Here is a 24766-nt window from a genome sequence, read left to right on the forward strand (position 1 = left end):
CCCGGGGGGGGCGTAAATAAGGCAGACTTGAAGCTGGGAGGATTTGAATAGTCCGATTTCTAATTTGGTCGTCGATTTGAAGGCTTGTTGGGACAGTCTCAGTTCTTTTTTTGCTATTAACATTATTCCACCCCCTCTTTTTTTAGGTCTGGGGATAGAGAAGATGTCATATTGTTGTGTTGGCAACTGGTTAATAATGGCGGTGTCTGTGTTTTTTAGCCATGTTTCTGTAATGGCACAGATGTCCGGTTGGGTGTCCAGGAGGAGGTCGTTGAGCAAATGAGATTTTTTTGAGAGCGACTGGGAGTTGAAAAGGGTTAAGGTGATTAGAGATAATCCTAGGAATTGTGTTAGAGGGGAGATCATGATTGGAATCAGGGATCTCTTTGATCGTGGATTGAGCACGGGTGTATTCGCTCTGTGGGTGAGTAGGTGAGGGATGATCTGAATGGGGAAAGTTTGTAGCATGCTGTCTTTTTACGAAGAAATTGCAGGTGGATAAGATTGTTGGATGACTACTGGGTGTTGGAGTGGCTTGATGAGTGCTAGATGCTGGATTGACTGGAAGAATGCTGGATGCTGGGGTGACTAGAAGATTGCTAGAGGGATGGTGGAGTGACTGGACGAATGCTGGTTGCTGGAGTGACTGGATAAGTGCTGCTGGAGACTGGATGAGTGCTGCTGGAGACTGGATTCTTTCCCTCTGTGTGCTCAAGACTGGACTCTTTCCCTCCGTGTGCTCAATTTCGATAGGCGAGGAGATTTCACACTGGCAGGAGCCCTGGATCGGCATTGTAAAAGCAGAATTTGGGCAGACGGCAGTCCTTTTGAACCCAATGCAGACCTCTGAGGGACGGTGGCCCCCAGAGGGAAAGCAGAAGTAAGATGGGTCAGTGAAGCAGGCTGGTCCACTCCTCTCTGGCTATCGGAGGGAGGCTGTCCTTCTTTTATGAGGAGTGGACCAGGATCACTTTGGACCAGTGGGTCCTGGAGGTGGTAAGAGATGGCTACGTCTTAGAATTTTCTCGTCTGCTGAGTGACGACTTTGTGATCTCCCAGTACAAAGGAGAGGCGATGCGGGATACTTTGCAACGGCTACAGCTCCTGTGCGCCATTGTTCCAGTGCAGGAGAGGGGGCAGGGTCAGTACTCCGTGTCCTTCGTGGTGCTCAAAAAGGAAGGGGACCTTTTGGCCCATTCTTGATCTGCAGAAGGTCAATACTTACTGTTCAATATATTTATGCTTACTGTTCAATATATTTATAAATGATCTGGAAAGAAATACGACGAGTGAGATAATCAAATTTGCAGATGACACAAAATTGTGCAGAGTAGTTAAATCACAAGCAGATTGTGATAAATTGCAGGAAGACCTTGTGAGACTGGAAAATTGGGCATCCAAATGGCAGATGAAATTTAATGTGGATAAGTGCAAGGTGATGCATATAGGGAAAAATAACCCATGCTATAATTACACGATATTGCATTCCATATTAGGTGCTACAACCCAAGAAAGAGATCTAGGTGTCATAGTGGATAACACATTGAAATCGTCGGTTCAGTGTGCTGCGGCAGTCAAAAAAGCAAACAGAATGTTGGGAATTATTAGAAAAGGAATGATGAATAAAACGGAAAATGTCATAATGCCTCTATATCGCTCCATGGTGAGACCGCACCTTGAATACTGTGTACAATTCTGGTCGCCGCATCTCAAAAAAGATATAATTGCGATGGAGAAGGTACAGAGAAGGGCTACCAAAATGATAAGGGGAATGGAACAACTCCCCTATGAGGAAAGACTAAAGAGGTTAGGACTTTTCAGCTTGGAGAAGAGACGACTGAGGGGGGATATGATAGAGGTGTTTAAAATCATGAGAGGTCTAGAACGGGTAGATGTGAATCGGTTATTTACTCTTTCGGATAGTAGAAGGACTAGGGGACACTCCATGAAGTTAGCATGGGGCACATTTAAAAGTAATCGGAGAAAGTTCTTTTTTACTCAACGCACAATTAAACTCTGGAATTTGTTGCCAGAGAATGTGGTTCGTGCAGTTAGTATAGCTGTGTTTAAAAAAGGATTGGATAAGTTCTTGGAGGAGAAGTCCATTACCTGCTATTAAGTTCACTTAGAGAATAGCCACTGCCATTAGCAATGGTTACATGGAATAGACTTAGTTTTTGGGTACTTGCCAGGTTCTTATGGCCTGGATTGGCCACTGTTGGAAACAGGATGCTGGGCTTGATGGACCCTTGGTCTGACCCAGTATGGCATTTTCTTATGTTCTTATGTTCTTATAATGCTGCCCTCTTGGTGTTGCATTTTCGGATGGAGACGTTGCGCACTGTGATAGCGGCAGTGCGCAAAGGGGAGTTTTTGGTGTCGGACTTCATAGAAGCCTATCCCCATTTGGGCCGAACATTGGAGGTTCCCAAGGTTCATGGTCCTAGAGGAGCATTTCCTATTTCGGGCCCTTCCATTTGGGTTGGCGACATTTAGGAAGGAAGGTGTCCTGGTGCACCCGTACCTGGACAATTGCCTAGTATGGGCAAAGTCGGAAGTGGAGTGTTGTTGCTCAGTGCAGCTGGTCCTGCACCTCCCTGGACTCGTTGGACTGGGTGTCGAATCTGGCAAAGAGTCATTTGAAGTCGGCCCAGTCGGAATATCGGGGGCACGCTTCAATACGTGACGTCAGCGAAGAGCGACTAAGGCGGGGGATTTAAACCTCCGCCCCAGCCCTAATCGCTCCTTTTGCCTGCCGATCACCGCGACAAACGGAACGGATCCCCGCACCACGATCCAGTAGGCGCTGGGAGAAGGGCCGCGCAGCCGGCGCAGGACCCATCGGGGTAAGGCCTTAACTTCTCGCCCTACCTCCGACGGCCCCACACCGGCCACGAGGCTGCACACACGATAAAAATCCGAAGTTTACTTACCTCCAGCCGGCCTCCCCTTGCCGCCACGAGTCGCCCGAGTTGAGTCGCACGGCCGATGACGTCAGCGAAGAGAGACCAAGACGTCCGTCTTCCCATAAAGCCCAAAGCAATCTAGGCGTCACGCGCCGAAGGAGCGCGACAAAGGGGCCTGCCCCTTTGAGTGCCCCTTCGAGCAGCCCCTTCAAACAGCCCAGAAGAAATGGTTTCCGTGTTTCATGGGCGTTCCATAGTGGTTTTCTCCAAGCGGACGCGGAACATCTGCAGTAAGTCCAACGTCTTCTGCCACGCTCTCACCCGAAATGCCTTTACAGCACCTCGCATGTATAACCTAAGCAAAGCCCTCCAAACAGTCACGTTATCGACCTCCAAGGACTGAAACACCACCAACAATCTGTCAGACAACTCCTTCACAACTAATTAGGACAGAGCACTCGTCCAGCCGAACCAACAAACTTACAAACACTTCCAAAAACTCCCCAACTTCTTCAAGCAGACAGACACCTTCTTTCAACCATTCGTCTCAGACCAAACCTCCTCCAGAATTCCACGCATCATGCACACTTTCAACATCCCCATCATTCACAACATCATTCACAACCAAAGGAGAATACCTTCAACTAATACCACTAACGTCATACAAAAAAGAATCATCCCTATCATGACATCTCCATTAAACCAACTTCTAGGACTCACACTTCTCTCAGTCACCCTCTTCAACGCGCAATCCTTAACTAAGAAGACACATATTCTCAATGATTACCTTGTGGATTCCAACCCAGACATCTGTGCCATCACAGAAACCTGGCTAAAAAACTCGGACATAGCCTTAACCAACCAACTACCCATCCAGACATATGACATTTTCACCTTCCATAGACACAAAAAAAGAGGAGGCGGACTTCTTCTTGCCTCCAAGAAAGAACTCAGACTGACCGCTCTCTCAATCAAGACTGAGTCCAAATTGGAAATGGGTCTAGTCAAATCAAAACATCTACAAATACTCTTAGTCTACGCTCCCCCGGGAGTTCTTGAAACGGACCCTTCACCCCTTATAGAATCCATCGTGAAACATATTAACTCAGACCTTCCAACAATGATCATGGGGGATTTCAACCTCCATACAAACGCAACACCTCTTTCTGCAAACTGCGAAGCCCTCCTCACCACCCTCGGCACTATGGGATTTACCCCGACCATCAACAGCCCTACACATAAAGCTGGACACACTCTGGATCAAATATTCATCAACTCCAATTTCACTTGCAAAGGAGAACCTTCCTGTACCCCAATCCCTTGGTCAGACCATTTCCTGATAGAATCCTCCTTCTCCACACACAAACAGACACACACCGCCACACACCTTTCCACCATTCAATTCAGGAAAGCATGTCCATCGGATACACTCAGCGAACAGCTCTCCAAAGAACTCTCTAATTTAGATTTAGCCAACCCCGACTCAGCCCTTTCCTCCTGGCAAAAGATTACAGAAGCTGTCGCAAATAAATGGTGCCCTATGGTCTCCAAAACAATCAACCCAACAAAAAAGGGAAATCAACCTTGGTTCAGCGCTGAACTTAAACAAATGAAACAGACCTTACGCCATAAAGAAAATAGATGGCGCAAAACCCCCAACACCTCTACACTTTCTACATACAAGGGATTCTTACATCACTACAGGACCGCCATTCTTCAGAAAAAAAAGGAATACTACGCAAACAAAATACATCATTTCCAATATGATGCCCAGGCCCTATTCGCCTACGTGACACAAATCACCAAATCTACCCCCCCACCTATCCCAGATGAACATGCTCTTTACAAGGCTAATGAACTCGCTTCATTCTTTCAACAGAAGATTTTAAATACTCTCGCCCTCCTGCCCTCAAATACTACACCTCCCAAGTCACGTGAGAATCCCCAGTCTCTCACTAGACCTAAATTTGACAGTTTTGAGTCAATCTCCACCAAAGAGATTGAATCCCTTTTAAAAAGGCAGAAACCATCAAGCCATCCGGCCAATAACATCCCATCGAGACTCCTGCTTCTCATCCCAAATGCGATCTCAGGACCTCTGACCAGTATCATAAACAGTCTTCTAACGCATGGAAGCTACCCAGACAGTCTAAAAACCGCCTCACTCAAGCCCCTCCTCAAGAAACACAACTTAGATCCGAATGTTTTAGCTAATTTCAGACCCATCTCGAACCTCCCATTCGTTGCCAAACTAACGGAGAAACTGGTAAACACCCAACTTTCTGAATATCTCGAAGACCACAAGATCCTATACCCATCGCAATATGGTTTTCGTAAATCACGCAACACGGAGACCCTTCTCATTTCACTCACTGACCATATTATCATGGGGTTAGACAAAGGACACTCCTTTCTGTTAATCCTGTTAGACATCTCAGCGGCTTTTGACACCGTCAACCATACCATCCTGCTGGATCGCCTAACAGACATCGGCATCTCCGGATCTGCCTACAACTGGTTCAAGTCCTTCCTCAGCAATAGGACTTTCAAAGTTAAAATCAACAATAAAGAGTCACCCATAACCAAATCAACTCTTGGCGTACCTCAGGGTTCCTCCCTATCTCCTATCCTCTTTAATATTTACCTCCTCCCCCTCTGCCAACTGTTAACAGACCTCAACCTAATTCATTATCTGTACGCAGACGATGTACAGATTCTAATCCCAATAACAGAATCAATCTCAAAAGCGCTCACCCATTGGAACAACTGCCTTCTATCCATCACTAACCTACTTAACAGCCTAAACCTGGTTCTCAACGCCTCTAAGACAGAGCTGCTCCACATCTCCTCAAACGAAATCAATATCTCCCCACCATCACCACATAGCCCTCACATTACCTGCAAGCAGGTTAGAGACCTTGGGGTAATACTAGACAATCGACTAAACCTTAAGAAAATGGTCAACGCTACATCCAAAGACTGTTTCTTCAGATTACAGATTCTGAAACGTCTTAAACCACTCTTATTCTTCCACGACTTCAGGACAGTCCTCCAAGCGCTTCTGTTCGCCAAAATAGACTACTGCAGTGCCCTTTTCCTAGGCCTCCCCAAATCCACTACCAAACCACTGCAGATGTTACAAAATGCGGCTGCGAGATTGCTGACCAGTACCAGACGCAGCGAACACATCTCTCCCATCCTCAGGAACCTACACTGGTTACCAGTTAATTTCAGAATTCTATACAAATCGATCACAGTAATTCATAAAGCTATCCATCATCATCTTCAACTCGACCTAGAAATCCCACTCAAACTCTACTCCTCTAACAGACCAACCAGAGATACTCTCAAAGGCACTCTGAAATTCCCTCCTACTAAAGCCTCACGCCTCTCGATGACAAAGGACAGAGCTTTTTCAATAGCTGGCCCATCTATTTGGAATAGCATCCCATCAAGCCTCAGAGTAGAGCCTTGCCTGTTAACTTTTAGAAAACAACTTAAAACTGGCTCTTTCACCAAGCCTTCGCCGACCCACCAGACAAGCACTAGTTGTCCTTCACCCGTCACGGTGTTTACTCTCACAAATGGACTCTGACTCTTCCAGATTAAGGCACCATTATGCTTTAACCCGTACGCACTATGTTATCACTTTGTAGTTATTTAATTCCTGCCTTGTCTTCCTTCCAGCTTCCTGCAAGCTTCCAAGTTCTCTTACCCTGTTGATTGTAACTTTGACTCATTTCTACCTATTGTTTACCTTTCGTTTACTTGAATTGCGACCCCAGTTATATTCTTGTTTATTGTAAACCGATCTGATATGGTTATTTACCATGAAGGTCGGTATATAAAACTGTTAAATAAATAAATAAATAAATAAATACCCGGATAGGGAAGGTGTTTCTGACTATGGAGAGGGTAGTCAAGTTGCAGAGTCGGGTCCTTTGGCTGCTGCGTCTGTCTGTTCCCTGGGTCTGGGATTATTTGCAGATCCTGGGTTCCATGGCTTCTACATTGGAATTGGTTCCATGGGCCTTTGCTCACATGCGTCCTCTGCAGAGGGCTCTATTATCCCATTGGGATCCGCTTTCGGAGGAATTTCAGCTTCCTTTGCTGTTGCCGGAGGATGCCAGGTCCAGTCTTTCATGGTGACTGTCTCGACACAATCTGGAGAAAGGGATGGATCTGGAAATGCCCGACTGGGTGGTGGTGACCACAGGTGCCAGTCTCTCTGGTTTGGGGATGATTTTGTCAAGGGAAATTGGCCCAGGGTCAGTGGTTGTTAGAGGAGGTGACCTGATCCATCAATTGGCTAGAAACCAGGGCAGTGCACGAAGCATTACTGGCATTTCTCCTGCTCATTCAAGTCAGTATGAGTGGCATTCACCAATTGTCAGGGTGGAACAAAGAATCATCTAGTAGCACTGGAGGCGCAAGGACTGTTTGTTTGGGCGGAGAAACATCTGGTAAGAATAGCTGCTTCCCATGTGGCCGGAGTGGACATCATGCAGGCGGACTTCTTAAGCAGACAGCGTCTGGATCCGGGAGAGTGGGAGTTGTCGGCAGAGGCCATTGTCTTGATTCAGGCCAGGTGGGGCAGACCAGCTTTGGACCTCATGGCGACTCCAGGAAATGCGAAGACGGATCACTTTTTCAATCGCAGAAGGGAGGTCGGATCAGAGGGCATCGATGCTCTCGTTCAGCCATGGCCGACACATCTGTTGCTGTATGTGTTCCACCATGGCCTCTCATAGGTCAAGTGCTGCAGTGCATCAAACTTCATCTGGGCTGGGTTATTCTGGTGGCACCAGAGTGGCTGCAACGGCTGTGGTTTGCGGACCTTCTTCGTTTAGTGTTAGACAGTCCCGTTTGTTTGACCCATCTTTCAGGGTTGTTGCAGCAGGTATCCGTATTTTCAGACCGGGAGGATCACTTCTGTTTAGTGGCTTGGCTTTTGAGAGGTGACTTCTCTGCTTGAAGGGTTATTCGAAGCTGGTGATTGTGACTTTGCTTCAGGCAAGGAAGCCTTCCACGTCGTTGGCTTTTGTCCGAGTGTGGAGATTGTTTGTTTGAAGTGTCATGTTTGCAGAATGAGGTGCAACCTTTAAAGGTGGACATTCTGCAGATTCTGGCCTTTTTGCAAAGTGGCTTGGCTATGGGCTTGAACTATAATTCTCTTCAGGTTCAGGTTGCAGCCTTAGGGTCCCTTCAATGTAGGATTCAGGGGAGACCATTGGCATCTCATCTATACGTGGTTCGTTTCCTCAAGGGGGCAGAACATCTGTGTCTTCCGGTTCAGAAGATGTGTCCAGCTTGGAATCTGAATTTGGTTCTTTGTGTGCTGTGTGGTCCTCCTTTTGAACCGGTTAGGTCTTCTTTAAAGGATTTAACCCCGAAGGCTGTTTTCCTGATGGCTATCTGTTCAGCTAGAAGGATTTCTGAGCTGCAGACATTGTCGTGTAGGGACCCTTTCCTGTACTTTTTGGAGGAAGGGGTTTCTTTACGAAAGGTTCTTTCCTTTTTGCCTAAGGTAGTTTCTTCCTTTCACCTTAACCAGGTGATCGAGCTACTGGCCTTCCCGAATTTGTCAGCGGATGCTTCTATGGCAAGGGAGCTTCACTTATTAGATGTGCAACAAATTCTTTTCGATATCTTAAGTGACAAATGCCTTTCAGAGATCTGATCATCTGTCTGTCCTGTTCAGTGGAGCAAAGAAGGGAAATGAGGCTTCCAAGGGCATTATTGCAAGATGGTTAAAAGAGTCGAGAGCTTCGGCTTACATCTGTAAGGGCTGGTTGGTGCCAGAGGAGTTGAGAGCACACTCCACTAGGGCGCAGGCAACCTCTTGGGTGGAGTGTCAATTGCTTTCTCCACAGGAGATTTGTTGGGCGGCGACATGGTCTTCTCTTCACATTTTTACCAAACATTACTGCTTGGACATGCGGGCACCACAGGAGTCGTCTTTTAGGGAAAGTGTGTTGCACGCAGGTCTTTCGAGTTGCCATCCAGAATAGAGGGGCTTGGGTACATCCCACTTGTCTGGACTGATCTGGATACGAACAGGAAAGGAAAACTGGCTCTTACCTGCTAATTTTTGTTCCTGAAGTACCACAGAGCAATCCAGGGACCTGTCCCCATTTTTTTGAAAGACTTCTTTGCTTCTGGATGTTGCTGAGCTGATAAGTGATATATTCAGATTAATGAGAAGTGAACATAGTTAAGTATGTGCTTTGTGTTAAGTTATAGGGGCCTAGTTTTTCAGGAAGCTCCAACTTGAAATCTCTGTTTGCCCAGCGTTTATTGGGGTTTTTTCAGGTAGACATCTTGGCTTGGGTACAGGTCAATATTGAAGGACTGCAGGGGGCACTCTGTTATGTAGCAGTGCCTCAAAGCTTTCTTCTCTGCCTCCATCTGCTGGTAGGGATGCATAAACCCACTTGTCTGGGCTGATCTGTGGTACTTCAGGAACGAAAATTAGCAAGTAAGAAACAATTTTCCTATATCCTAGCATCATAAACCTTTCTAGAACTGTGCCAGCTTAACCAGTTAGATTAAAATGTTACCTTTAATTGTGTTACAAATAAGCAAAAAATCCCCAGACATTCAGGCCGATGTAGAAAATGGGTGCTCAGTGCCTGCTTTCCTAATGCATGCCCAGCCACCTCTTCTGGGTGCGCGATCGAATATTTAAATGAGGTGTTGTGCTAAAGAGGCTGCGCTAGGGCCAAATGTGCATCCCTAACACCGTCTCAGCATTGGGCGCACAGGAGAGGTGGCTGTCAAGCAGGTTGGGAAAATGGACGCTTAATCTAAGAGTGTCCGTTTTCTCTCGCTACTGGCATTTAGATTCACAAGATGCACGGCCTGGACCTTGTATCTTGTGCATGTGTATTGGACGTCCAGAATTTTTTTTTCCCCAAAGACTTTTTTTTAAAAATAAATCACTGCTTTATTTGGTTCCTCCTACTTAGTATCACTACGATACTATTCCATCCTACATTTCGTCTGCTTTGGAAGGACTCTGGAAGACACACCTAAACCCCTTCACGTGAATATTTTCTTTGTTTTTTTTAGGTGGAAGAAGATAAATTGTCCGACACTGGCTGTGTTGGTATCAGTGATGACTCTGATATTGTTACCCTTGAACCACCCAAGGTGGAAGAAACGGAGACCCAAGGAGAAGCTGGAACTGTGGATGAGGACGTTGCATGCAATGAGGACTTTAACATGGGCTCTTCCTCCAGCAGCCAGTACACCTTCAGTCAGCCAGAAACTGGTGAGAGGCAGGAAGCTGCCAAAGGACTCCGCCTGCATGGGGATGGGGGGAGAGACCTGAAGTTGAGTTTAGCTGTGGTTTGTTTTTCTTTTTACATACACTTTCCCCGCCCCCCCCCCCCCCAAACTTCTGTTTTCTGATACTTTTGGAAGTGCTGATTTCAAATGGAACTGGGATGTCCAAAGGCAAGGAAAGATCAGAATCGCCTTTTCAGATGTGGGGTAACTTGGCTACACTGCATCACAAAGACTAAGTGGCCTGTTATAAGCAGCCTCTGTAGCTTTGCTGCCTCCTACAGACCAGGGTCTTCAGCCCCCCTCCCCTGCCCCCGCCAGGTAGAAGCTCTTGTTTGAATGTCTCCAACGCTGTTTTATGACACTCTTAAAGTTTTGAGGTGCAAGTATCTTGGATTTAAATTACTTTTATGACTTAGAGATCCTGGGCTTTAATTTTTATACATTTTTTCAAAGACTATTTTTGGTGTTTGATAGAATTTTGTAGAAAATTGGCCCCGTGGATTGTAGATGCCCCGCTCTATGTAGGCTTTTATAAGATGCTTTATGCTGGTGTCTCCTCCTCATATAAAAAGAGACAGCATGCCAGGAATGCCGAGATTCCTGTAGGTGAGGCTATCTCTTGAAAGGATCCAGCTCGATTGGCCTCTCTGAGATCATGAAACTAGTAAGAATGCAGTCTGACCAGTAACCTGTCGACAGGAACCTGTCTGTGCACAACCTGGTCCTTATTTACCCAGTGACTAATTTTACTGGTTGTGCCTTTGAAATCATTCTATTTTGTATTTAAATTGAGAGAGATTTTTTACTTTTACCACAATGCAGTGGGTTGATCTGTTACTGTCGCTTTGTAAAATTGATAGACCTGTTCACAGATAGGCACAAATAAAACAGCAACGTCAGCCCTCAGGATTTTCACACAAAACCTGTTGACAGAGATAAAATATATTTATGCTCCCTCTTCCTGTCCTCTCTGGAGTTTCCACTGTTCTTCTCTCAATCCTTCTTGGCTAATCCATGCCCTGGCAGAAGTGTGTAGTCACTATGGTAGGGCCTCCCTTTCTATACACCTACTTCCTCTTCCAACAGGAAACCTATGGGAGGAAGAGGCGAGGCTGCCATGCTCACAGTTCTGCGCTCCATGAAATGTTTCAGCCAGTGCTGCTTTTCTGAGCAGTGCCTTGCACACTACTGCTGGAGTGCAGATCACGCAAGCGGGTGGGAGGATGGGGAGAGCGGAGGCATGTTGAGGGGGCTGTCATACAAAATGCAAACCATATTCTTACGTGTAAATGGTATTTTTGAGAATCGAAGAGGAACTGAGAGGATGTATGGTGGTGGGTTTGGGTGTTCAGTCTTGTGTACACTCCGTACTACCCTATCATGATTTGAATCCGGTTGTGTTGCGATGAGAGTCCAAAGCAAGCCCGTGTTCCCTCTCTTTCACATTTTATAATAGCCATTAAGTAGTCTCTTATTCAGGTGCAAATAACACACAACCCTTTCGACCTGACTAGTACTTGTACTGGATGTTGGTTTATATATGATGATGCAGGTGTGAATTTACTTTCCAAGTTTATACCCAGTGCTTAAGAGTTAGCAAAGCTTTGTGCCAGTGCAGTGCTTTGGTGATACCTAGTGAAGGAATAAGGATTTAAAGTTGCTGGTGGTGCTCTAAATCAGATTTCTATAGGTCGGAACTTGAGCCATGTGACTCTTGGAATATATTATTCCTCCATTCAATGATTTTTCAGCTACTGTCTGTCTGACATATCGCAGAAGGACTGCTACAAAACCCCAAGACGCAGCACACAAAACCCACCTTTCCAAGTGACAAGTTTTCTAAAGTTTGGGGGTTTTGACTGTATTTTTCCCCTTTGGATCTTTATTGTGAATGGTATAAAACTGAAATTCCTTAGATATTTAGACCTTCATATAACCTATTCATTGAGTTTTAGTTTAGAAAACACTAAAAGATAGAATGTGCCATTTCCCTAATGAGACTTTATCACCTAACCTTGCAGTCTGTTTCCTGGCCCACAGGTTGAGAATCACAGATGTAGAAGTCTAAATGTGTCTCAGTGCGTTAGAACAGGTCACCAATGGAGTATTTTACTGCAGCCACCTAGGGTGCCTTTTGCAGTCCTTTTCGCAAGGAAGCCATGAAGAATGGTGAATCGTTTGTGCTTTTCCTTCTTATAATTCTGCATTTTTCTCTTCTCCTTTTGGTTACAAAGAAGGCTTGGCGAGGTTGTGGAAGATTCCAGAGAGTGTAAGGGAATGGGGTGGTCAACTGAAAGAGCACGTGACTGGCAGCTTCACTCTCCAAGGTGGCGTGACTGGAACTGATTGACACATGCTTGTGCCTGGCAGAGCTTGCGATGAATGAATGCCAAACAGAGCTGCTCTCCTTGTGATGACACATCCAGCAGGTGCTCGGCTGCCCAAACTAACAGCCAGCTCTGCAGCTCCAGTCTAAATACACATTGGACCTTGCATCTACATTTGGACAGCAGATTTTTCTAGCTCCTATGTTGCAATGTTTGAATACTTAACAGTTGTGTAGGAGGAAAGCAAACTCCTGTGTGTGTTGTTGTTCTGAGCTGAGGCTATGCATTGTGCTGGTAATGTGTTGATAAGATTGCTTCTGAAACAGGTGTATAGCATGCAGTTTGTCATTCTATTTTTGGTCTCCTTGGTTTTTTAAAATGTAAAATAAGTTTTCCTTGTTGCTTTGCATTGGAGTTTAACATACAATTTGAACATGGTTATTGGGTGTTATGCACTAGTATAGTGTGGATTGCCAGGTGTTACATACAGTCAAATAATTGAGAAAAGTATGTAGCCAAAATGGCATTCGTGTGCCAATAATCAAGACTATGTGTAATATAGGATTTCACAGCCTCTTATGTGCCCCGCTCCATTAGATTGATAAGGTGTTTCCTCCTCCTGCCACTGCCCTGGCGAAACACGGCCCTGTGTCGGGGGACTGCACATTATTGGAACTATTGTCTTTTCTGGAGCTTCTTTTGAATAAAGCAAGAAAACTTGAAACAGCCAGAACATTTTGGCTACATACTGAATGTTATGACCATAAAGCTCAGTGTGAAATTCTGATGTCTTGGAATTCCATAACAAAAACAGCACATCATCGGCATGCATGGAATGGAATAGGGTAAAACCAGGACCGGCTTAGCTTGTCCCTCTGGCCATGGAGCTATATGGTCACTTGTCCAAGTTTGAAGCCTTTCAGAGGGCAGAACTGCTTGTAACAGTTGCCAGTAAGCTGGGTGACCTTTTATGAGCAGAGTTCTCGCTTTTGTTCTCCTGTGCGAAGCTCCCCGAGCTAGGATGGGACTTGCTGTTTGATTTCTCTGTCCCAGCGGGTGTAGACTTAAAAACAAACAGGCCGATACAGTAAAAGTCGCAGGAGAGCGGGCGAGCACACAGGCCACTCTCCTGTGCGCGCGATTCAATATTCAAATGAGGGCCCACGGTAAAAAGAGGTGCTAGGGACACTAGCGCGTCCTAGTGCCTCTTTTTTTGTCAGCAGCGGCGGCTGTCAGCGAGTTTGACAGCCGATGCTCAATTTTGCCGGCGTCAGTTCTCAAACCTGCTGACAGCCACGGGTTCAGAAACCGGATGCCGGCAAAATTGAGCATCCGGTTTTCAACCCGCAAGCCGCAGGCTGATTTTAAATTTTTAAATTATTTTTTACTTTTGGGACCTCTGACTTATTATCGCCATGATATTAAGTCAGAGGGTGTACAGAAAAGCAGTTTTTACTGCTTTTCTGTACACTTTCCCGGTGCTGGCAGAAATTAACGCCTACCTTCTGAAAGTAAAATGTGCGGCTTGGCTGCACATTTTACTTACTGAATCACGCGGGAATAACTAATAGGGCCATCAACATGCATTTGCATGTTGCGGGCGCTATTAGTTTCGCTATTAGTTTCGATGCGCTATTACCCCTTACTGTATCGGCCTGAAAGAAAGGTCTAGAGGAGCAAGTGGAGATTGGTTCTTTATTACTGAGTAGGAAATGATTCATTTTATACCGAAAGAACAATTGGTGCAAAATCGCCAAAGGACAAGAAAGGGCGTGTTGTGCTGCTTTGGAGAGAGCATGCAGAAACATTAAAATGTCACCCCATCTCGTTCCCTATGAAGAGGGCAGAAGGGATGTGAATGTGTAGTTGCCCGAGGGAAAATCAGAATAACCAGGGAGATAGATTTATGCACAAGATTTTCAGATGGTCATAACACTGCCGCGTAAGATTACAGTTACACAGTTCCTAAACTGTGAAAAGCCTCTGCCACTTCATTCTCCCTCTGCAATGTATCCTATATCAGAGCTGCGTGAATATTTGCAAATCTCCTGGATCTTTGGTGCTTTGTTTTTCTCAAACTCCCTCCACCACTAGGTACAGACTAGACCAGAGTGCTGCTGGCTTCACAGCACTAATCGTGCTTTTTACAATCCTGAGATAATAAATCACTTCACTTTTGGAAAACCAAGAGAGGGACTTCTTTACAGCTTTGGGCATCTTGTGCATGTTTCACTTTATCCCAGGACAAGCAGGATGCTAGTCCTCACATATGGGTGACATCATTGATGGAGCCCTATTGCGGAAAACTTTCTGTCAAAGTTTCTAGAAACTTTTGACTGGCAGTCTGAGCCCACTGAGCATGCCCAGCATGCCATGATATTCTCTGCCACAGGGGTCTCCCTTCAGTCTTCGTTTTTCCATGCTGCTGTAGGCATCGAGGAGCAGGAGCCTTTGTGAGTTTTCCTCAGTTTTGTCTGACTAAAAATCAGATTTCAGAACCATTTATTTTCTCCCATATCGGGGTTTCTCAGGTTTCCACCGGCTGGTGCGTAAATCTTAGTCTCTTTTTACTCTGAGTAAAATTTTTTCCTCTCACGTTTCCTCTCATTTTCATCAACGGCTGTCGACGATAAAATATGGCCACAGGATTTAAAAAATGTCCCAAAAGTAATCAGACAGTGTCCATTACAGATCCACACCTCGAGTGTGTACTTTGTTTAGGGGAAAAACACGACGTAACATCCTGTCCCAAGTGTGCAGAAATGACCGCGAAGGGAAGAAAGGCCCGTCAAGAAAAGATGGAGCACTTATTCCATTTACAACTTTTTCCATCCCCTTCCACATAGACTCAATCGTCTCCGGCCGGAGTCTCTAAATGTTTAATATTGAAAAAACGTTGTCCAGAAGGGTTGGGGGATCATCCTTCGCCAACATCATCGATAGCATCGACGAAGACAGCGACTGAACACCGTTCAAAGCACCGACACCCATCGATACCAGAGGCGCTTCTCTCTCCGGAGGAATCGACCGCGAAACGGCCTAGAATCCAGGAAACACCGGTACCTCTGACACTAAGGCCTTCATACCATGGCGAAGCACCAGTTGTCGAACCTCCACAGGGCTCTGTGTAAGGACCATCGACACCTCCACCGCCACCACATGCAGCTGCTCTGCCTGCACCAGCTGTCACGCAGGAATTGTCAGATTTCATCCGTCAAGCGGTGTTCCAAGCCTTAAAGGATCAACAGACGTTGATGCCGGTGCCTGCACCGATGCCAGCACCACAGCCGAAGTCAATACCGAGGCGACCATCAATACCGATGTCGATTCCATCACCGATGCCCGACCCGATACCATCGATGCCGATGACACCTGGGGCTCCAGGACATCCTGAATTTGCGCTGTACCAACTTCTCATGAAGAAATTTGATGAAATAATCGGCACGATTCCATCCAAGCCACGAGAAGAAATTCTGGACGGATACCCGTAGATGATCCGCAGCCAGGTCCTTCAGGACTTCCTCGTCCACCAAGGTCTTCTCCAATGTTTCCACATCAGGACGATCCATATGATACATGGGATGACAGGCATTCAGACACTTCTTCCGAAGGATTTATGTCTGATCCTTCCCCTCCAGAAGAACGGAAGAAATCTCCACCAGAGGATTTATCCTTCACAAATTTTGTTCAGGATATGGCTGACACCATACCGTTTATTCTGGTAACCAAAGAGGATGCTAGACAGCAAACACTGCAGGTCCTCCAATTCGTAGACCCTCCAAAACAAGTTTTGGCTATACCTGTCCATGAAGTCCTCCTGGACTTGCAGCACAGACTCTGGGAGCATCCATGCTCAATACCAGCCATAAATAAGAGAGTAGACACCACTTATTTGGTACAATCTGTCCCCGGCTACCAAAAAGCACAACTTCCACACCAATCAGTGGTTGTGGAATCCGCACAAAAGAAATCAAAACGGATAAGACCACATTCCTCCACTCCTCCAGGCAAGGATCATATTCTTGGATTCCCTGGGCAGAAAAATTTATCAAGGAGCCATGTTAAACACAAAAATTGCATCATATCAGTTATACATGACTCAATATCAAAGAAATCTGTGGAAACAGATGCAAGAATTTTCAAATTCGTTACCACAGCAATGTCAGGAAGCAGCCCAAGCAATCATACACAAAGGACTTGAAGCTGGCAAGCACGAAGTCCGAGCCGCTTATGATAGTTTTGAAACAGCCTCCAGAGTAGCGGCCTTTGGTATAAGTGCAAGACGCTGGGCATGGCTTAAAGCCTCGGACCTCAGGCCTGAAGTCCAGGAAAAGTTAGTTGATTTACCATGTGTTGGTGACAACCTGTTTGGCTCTAAAGTGCAAGATGCTGTAGCACAATTAAAGGAACACATAGAAACCCTGCGCCAACTATCGTTAGTTCCACAGGAATCTGCTACCCCGTCATCTCGCCGACCTCCAAGGAAGGAATCTCGGCGACCTTTCTATCGACAGAGGCGTTATTACCCTCCAGCATCAAGAGGCAGATCTTCTAGGCCTCAGCAAAGATCTCAGCCCAGGCAAACTAGGGCTGCTAGGCCTCAACCTCCACCGCAGACAGGACCGGCTGCAGGCTTTTGAGGCCATCACCAGAGACCAAAGCCATCTCTACAACCCTCAACCAGATCTACTGGTAGGAGGCCGAGTATCCTCCTTTTACAACCATTGGGTACAGATAACAACAGACCAATGGGTACTCACAATATCTCGAATACCAACTCAATTTTGTCTCAATTCCAAGAGATTCTCCTCCAAAACATTTCCCATTAAGCGAAAATCACATAATCCATCTACAAGTAGAATTATCCACCCTTCTGAGAGCCAGGGCTGTAGAGCCAGTGCCCCGGACTCAGCAGGGCAGAGGATTCTATTCCCGTTATTTCCTCATTCCAAAGAAAACCGGAGGCCTACGTCCCATCCTAGACCTCAGAAATCTCAACAAATTTCTGAAGAAAGAAGTTCAGGATGGTCTCTCTCTAGGCACCATGCTTCCACTTCTTCAAACAGGAGATTGGCTTTGCTCTCTGGATCTACAAGACACTGACGCTCACATTCCATTATGCCCTCCTCATTGCAAGTATCTGTGCTTCATGGTGGGCCATCAACATTTCCAGTACAGAGTACTACCATTCGGACTTGCCTCAGCTCCCAGAGTTTTCACAAAATGTCTAGCAGTAATAGCAGCACACTTACACAAGGAAAGTGTCCATGTCTTCCCCTATCTAGACGACTGGCTCATCAGAAGTCAATCTCAACAAGGAGCTCTGGCTTCTCTCAGTCGAACAATTACTCTACTTCACTCCATGGGCTTTCTCATCAATTATCAAAAGACCCATCTCATTCTGTCTCACCTGCTTCAATTCATAGGAGCAGAATTGAACACCATACTTTCAAAAGCTTTCCTACCCGAGGACCGGGCAGAAACACTTTCCCTATTGGCAAACTCGCTATCCTCAAAGAAACAAGCAACAGCTCATCAGTTTCTAACCTTGCTAGGCCACATGGCCTCCACAGTTCATGTCACTCCTATGGCAAGACCAGCCATGAGAGTAACCCAATGGTCATTAAGATCACAATGGATAAAAAGCCATTTAACCACTGTATTCGCCAATTCAGATAACCCACCAGCTACTTTTGTCTCTACTATGGTGGGCGAACAAGGACAACTTGCGCAAGGGACTACCCTTCCAACAACCAGTCCTACAGATAACTTTAACTACAGATGCATCCACATTGGGTTGGGGAGCTCACATAGACAATCTCCAAACCCAAGGTACTTGGACAAAATTCGAAGCAACATTTCAAATCAATTTCCTGGAACTTCGAGCTATATGTTATGCGCTACATGCGTTCAAGGACTGCCTTTCATACAAGACTGTTTTGATTCAAACGGACAATACAGTAGCCATGTGGTACCTGAACAAGCAGGAGATATGGGCTCATATCTCCTTTGTCAAGAAGCCGCTCAGATTTTTGACTGGGCCCTGACATATTCCATGTTTCATCGGGCCACTTATCCTAGCGGGCATCCACAACGTAGTTGCAGATCGCCTCAGTCGTCAATTCCAGCCTCACGAATGGTCCCTGGATCCCTCAGTAGCGACCAGGATATTCCAACGTTGGGGACAACCAACAATAGACCTCTTTGCATCAAACTTGAATCACAAAGTGGACAGATTCTGTTTTCTACACAAACAGAAAAACAAGCCAGCCAAGGACGCCTTTGCTCACCCTTGGAACTCAGGCCTTCTATACGCGTATCCTCCGATACTGCTAATAACCAAAACTCTAGTGAAGCTGCAACAAGACAAGGGGTCCATGATACTCATAGCCCCGTATTGGCCTCGACAAGTATGGTTCCCCACGCTTCTAGACCTCTCGATCAAGGATCCAATTCGCCTGGGTGTAGCTCCCAATCTCATAACTCAGGATCAGGGTCGGTTGTGCCATCCGAACCTTCAATCCCTATCCCTGACAGCATGGATGTTGAAAGCTTGATTGGTTGAAAGATTGAGTGGTTGTATCTCAAGTGCTGATAGCTTCACGAAAACCTTCAGCATGAAAGAATTATTCTTCGAAATGGAAAAGGTTTACTTTGTGGTGCAGACAAAAGAGTATTGATCCTTTCTCCTGCCCCACAACTTCTCTACTAGACTATTTATGCCATCTTTCAGACTCTGGTCTCCAGACATCATCTGTAAGAGTACATTTAAGTGCTATGTCAGCTTACCATAACAAGATGGGAGATGCACCAATATCCATATATCCTCTTGTCAGTAGATTCATGAGAGGATTACTTCACCTTAAACCACCAATTCGGCCACCAGTCACAGAATGGGGCCTAAATCTCATCTTAACAAGGCTCATGCGTTCTCCTTTGAACCCATGACTTCCTTTGATCCTAAATTTCTCACATGAAAGACTATCTTCCTTATAGCCATTACATCAGCTAGAAGGGTTAGTGAATTACAAGCACTTGTCATGTACTCACCCTATACAAAATTCCTACATGACAGAGTGGTTCTCCGGACACATTCAAAATTCTCCCCAAGATAGTTACGGAATTCCACTTGAACCAATCCATAGTTTTACCCACATTCTTTCCAAGGCCTCATTCTCACGAAGGAGAACGGGCCTTACATACCTTGGACTGTAAACGTGCGCTAGCATATTACTTAGACCGCACTGCAGTCCATAGAAAATCCACTCAACTCTTTGTATCTTTTGATCCAAACAAACCGGGTAAAGCAGTGGGTAAACATACTCTATCCAATTGGCTAGCAGATTGCATACAGTTTTGTTATGAAAAAGCAGGCCTTCCTCTCCAAGGGCGAGTAAAGGCGCATTCAGTAAGGGCAGTGTCAACCTCAGTAGCACACTATCGTTCAGTGCCACTCCTTGACATATGTAAAGCAGCAACATGGAGTTCTCTTCACACCTTTGCAGCTCATTACAGTTTAGACAAAGAAGGACGACAAGATTCAGCCTATGGACAATCTGTCTTAAAGAACTTGTTTCCAGTTTAATCCCAACTCCTTCTACATCCAACCTGCTGTGATCTTTGGCTGCCTCATTTTCAACAATACTACACTGTTGCTTCACTACAAAATGACTCGGCCTCTAGCTTGCTAATCACCCATATGTGAGGACTAGCATCCTGCTTGTCCTGGGATAAAGCAAAATTGCTTACCTTGTAATAGGTGATATCCCAGGATAGCAGGATGTAGTCCCCACGAAACCCACCCGCCACCTCGTGGAGTTGGGTCCGATACGTTTTATTTTATTTTTTGCTAAAGCTTATTGCTACATACGAGACTGAAGGGACACCCCTGTGGCAGAGAATATCATGGCATGCTGGGCATGCTCAGTGGGCTCAGACTGACAGTCAAAAGTTTCTAGAAACTTTGACAGAAAGTTTTCCGCAATAGGGCTCCATCAATGATGTCACCCTTATGTGAGGACTACATCTGCTGTCCTGGGATAACACCTATTACAAGGTAAGCAATTTTGCTTTACTGCATGCTTGGATGGGCTCTCTCTGTCTTCAGTGAGGGCTGTGTGTTTTGTGTGCTGTTATCATGCCGTAGTGTGTGCGATGGGCTTTTTGCATGCTTTTCTCCTTAATACATGCTCTTTGCCACTCATATTCGTGGTAGATGCCAAAATCAGTTTCCTCCCATTTCTCTGTCAATTCCCACTTCCACAGGACAGTTTTGGGTGGTAAATCATCAGGTGATCCTAAGAACTACTAAAGAGTCTTCTCAAAGTCCTGAGAAACGGGCGTGTTAAATGTGACTGACAGAGGGTCCAGGATAATAAAGTCTATTCCGCAGCACGCACAGTGTTCACGGGGGTTCTGTGCACATTTTGTGTGCACAAACTGCATTCCTACTGCAGCAAGGAGTTTTGCACACACACAATGCATGTATTGCTTGGTGCTCTCGCATGGAAATCCCAGGCTAATGATGGCATTGGCTATGATCCCTCAATGCAAAGAGGTGTGCTGGCTTAACTCAGGTTTTCTTAGCACTAGAAATTTTACTTCTGGTCAGAAGTGGCGGAAAGTTTCCAACAGTATTGGTCTGTGGGCAGAAGCTGGAGCTCTGGTGCTGAGACCTGTAGTCAGGAGTTAACTGCAGAAAATAGGCTTTGCACAGACAAAGCATGTTTTCTCCACATAAATAGGATCTATGTGCATAAAAAATGTTTTCTGTGCTAAAAGTATTTTTGTGTGAATAATTCATATTTTTGTGCACAAAACAGCCATAAAAAAATAGTTATACAGTAGCAGGAAAATACAATACTGTCCATTAAACCAATACCATAAGATCACTGTAAGCACTAAATAACATTAAAATCTAATAAACAACAATAAAACTTAGATTTAATTGAGTGATGTTTGTTTATATCTGTCAAAATTAACAATGGAATCAGAATAGAAATATAGTAAACATCCATCCAGTAATAACCATATCCTAAAATAAGCCAAAGTTTCTTGCATTCCTGTCAATTTCATCCTGACAGCGATGGAACATATAAAAGAGCCTCCTGAGAAGATCTTAACGACCTTAATGGATTATAAGTTGATAATTGATCTGCCACATAAATTGGGCTAAAACTTTCAGGGCTTTTATAGAATTTTAAATGTTACTGAAAATCCTTTAACTTGGAGGTAATATGTTCTCTAAGCCTAGAGTCTAAATCGTAGCAGCCTGGCAGTTGAATTTTGTATTATCTGTAGTCTCCTTGAGTAGATCAATGGGAGACCCACAAAAAAGGTATTACAGTAAACTAACCCGGGGCATTACCCAGGAGTGCATCAATAGCAATGCCTGATTTATCAAGGAACACACATGGCTGCAGTATCCGAATTAGTTGAAAAAGGCCAAACTAGAGACCACCACAACTTATGTGTTCAGTTTGCAATCGCTCTGCCTTTAAAGAGCTATGTGTTTACTCTCCCAGTTTGCCCTCATCGTCCCAGTGCTGATGAGTCCAGCAACGATGAAGCCAGTGACAAGTCGGGCCCTGCGCTCAGACGTCGGCGCCCCAAGAGGAGGACCTTGTCCGTCTCGGACTCAGATGATCAACCCCCAGCAGAGCAGGATGCTCCACAGCAGAAAGAGGCACCCAGCAGGCTGAGCAGCAAACTGAACAGCTGCATTATCCTGGCTCTGGTGATCGCCATCAGCATGGGCTTTGGCCACTTTCATGGTAAGTGCTTTGTGGACAGAGATTGTGACTATGACCGTGAATGGTGGCACCTACTCCCAGCCTAGATCTTGGGATCTCATTTCCTCAAGCACTCTTAGGAATGCTACTTTTTCATCCTCTGTTCATGTCCATTTTCTTTTAAGCAGCATCTTGAAAGTTTAACTGTGGTTTGTAAGATCAGAAGGCTCCAAACTGCTTGTGGTCGTGCTGTACAGCCTAAAATATGACCCAAAGTTCTGTTCCTACCTCTGATTGTTCAGGAGAGCCGCATTCAGTGGGGGGTGGAAGTGATTTTATAAATGCAAAAATAGTAGAAATCTGAAACTGCAAATGTTACTTTGGATGGTAATTATCATGTTGCAGAATATTTTCACATTCTAAATGTGTTTGCAGAGGAAAGCTAGATCAACTGTTTGGGATGTGTTGGGTACTTGTGAGCTGGCCTGACCATTGTCTGAGAGGATGCCGGGCTGGATGGAGCATGGCACTTTTTAATGTTCTGAAAGCTATGTTTTAAGTTCCTAAGCATATGAAACTAATTTTGTCTTTCACAGGTAAACCTGAAGGTAAGAATCAGTGAGTACCACATGGGGAGGTGCAAGGCTTTCAGATGTGTGGGCAGTGTGGTGATGTGAGCTCTGGTTTGACAACAATATTAACCCACATATAAGATTTGATGAGCCCCAAATAACCAGCAGGTCCATATTCTGTAAACTGGTGAGCAAAGAAGTTATCCAGCTAAAGTTAGCCAAGTAACTTGTCCCACTTAATATCTGTGACAAGTCTCCTGCGTGTGTTCTATGATGTTTTATATTGTAACTTTTTTTATTTTATTTTATGAATGTACTTTTGTAAACCACTTAGACTGTAAGATAATGTGGTATAGAAATGTTTTACATAACTTTAGGAGAGTATATTTTATTTATCTGGCTAATTTTAGCTGGATATGTTTTATATCTAACCGGATATATATATTTAAAAATACTCTACTCTTGGGCCTTCAGACCTGATCCCCTAGCACCACCCCAACAAGGTACTGTGGGCTAGTGCTAGAAGCCCCCTAACACCAAAATTATTAAAAAAAACAAAAAACAAAAAAAGATGTGAGTCATGGTGACCTGAGGTTGGACCCCTCCCTCCACAGTACTACATACAATTCACCAAGATCCCTCCTGGCCCAGTTGCTTCCAGCATTACTGCTTTCAGAGTAACCGTGGAAGAGGGTAAGACAGTACCGTGCTAAGGTTTTCTGGGAGGGTGGGGTGAAGGGCAGGAGGAGGCTCGGTGAATTTGTATGCAGTAGTATGGTGGGAGGGGGCCCAGCCTCTGGTCACTATGACCCACTTTTTTTTTAATTTTTTTATTTAAGGGGTTAGAATTGTAGGGCCTGAAGGCCCAGGAGTGCTTTTTTTTTTTTTTTTCTTTAAATATACTTAACTGGCTATATTCTGAATATAGACAGTTAATTTAGTACTTAGCTGGGTACATGTACCTGGATAACTCTGAGGCAGTCCTAGAATTATCTGTCTAGCTTAGCTGGATAACTCTGAATATCAGCTAAGTTAGCCGGATAACATAGCTCCACTCTGGAATGCTCTCCACACTGCCCGTTTTTTTTTTTTTGTTGTTGGTTTTTTTTTTTTTATTTGGATAAAATGTGGCCAGTTATTGGGGCGACATATTTAAACCCAGGTTTGGCTAAGTTGGGACTTAGCTGGACACATCCGCACATGACCATCTCAAATAAGGGCAGGATTTCTGGTCAATATTTTAATGCAAGCCTAATGATGGTGCATTCTGGGAAGTTTTGAATGACAAGCTGGGGTTCAGCTTTTGATGCTGGATTCAATCTTGGCTGTAGTTGGGCGGAAGGCCTGTTCTCCAATTTGGACTGCACAGAGTCTCAGAAGTTTGAGTTTTACTTTCTCTCAGATGCTGTTGTAGTTGAGTAGTCGTGTTTGCAGAACACTTGACTGCTGCTACCCTAAAATGGTGCAGCTTTAGAAATGATAAATAGTTTGGCACCTCTCAGAGGGGAAGAAGGGAATGGTATACAGTGACTAGAGGAAACTTGGAAAAATCACAATAGTGAGAGGACAGACAGCCCTTCAGGTGGATCTCATCTGTGACCGAGTGAGGCTTCAAGATTTTATCATAACTGAATCCTGCAATGTTATGTTACACTTTTATAACAATAAGTTCAATCCAAGCTTGTTTATATTAAGCAAATAGAACAGTCAAAATTATATTATATAAATAACACCTTAATAATAAAATGCAATACACAATTTAGCATAAAAATCCCCCAAGAACCTAAGTTAAACTTTTTATCTTGCTGCATGAAAAAAGCTTTACCTGCCAGGAACACCCAAATCAGCTAATTGGACTGGATCATTCAGATAATGTTGCCATAGACCCTTAAAGGTTTTGGAAACATTTGTATTGCTAGTCTTGGAAAAAGTAGTTTAGC

The 24766-nt window shown here is 44.9% G+C and overlaps 1 protein-coding gene across 7 annotated transcripts in view; it reads left to right on the top strand.

The window, feature by feature from the left end:
* The window catches only part of CCPG1 (cell cycle progression 1), a 116737-nt gene that overhangs the window by 31765 nt on the left and 60206 nt on the right, over window positions 1–24766 (top strand). For 3 of the 7 annotated variants that reach the window (XM_029575033.1, XM_029575034.1, XM_029575030.1), the window contains exons 5-8: window positions 9978–10179; window positions 12431–12523; window positions 22048–22296; window positions 22851–22862. In XM_029575033.1, coding sequence (XP_029430893.1) covers window positions 9978–10179; window positions 12431–12523; window positions 22048–22296; window positions 22851–22862 — 556 coding nt within the window. The remainder of the gene's footprint in view (window positions 1–9977; window positions 10180–12430; window positions 12524–22047; window positions 22297–22850; window positions 22863–24766) is intronic. The other 4 variants (XM_029575031.1, XM_029575032.1, XM_029575036.1 and 1 more) reach the window with 4 other exon arrangements.

This window comes from Rhinatrema bivittatum, chromosome 13 (assembly GCF_901001135.1).
Source record: "Rhinatrema bivittatum chromosome 13, aRhiBiv1.1, whole genome shotgun sequence".
NCBI classification, from domain to species: domain Eukaryota; kingdom Metazoa; phylum Chordata; class Amphibia; order Gymnophiona; family Rhinatrematidae; genus Rhinatrema; species Rhinatrema bivittatum.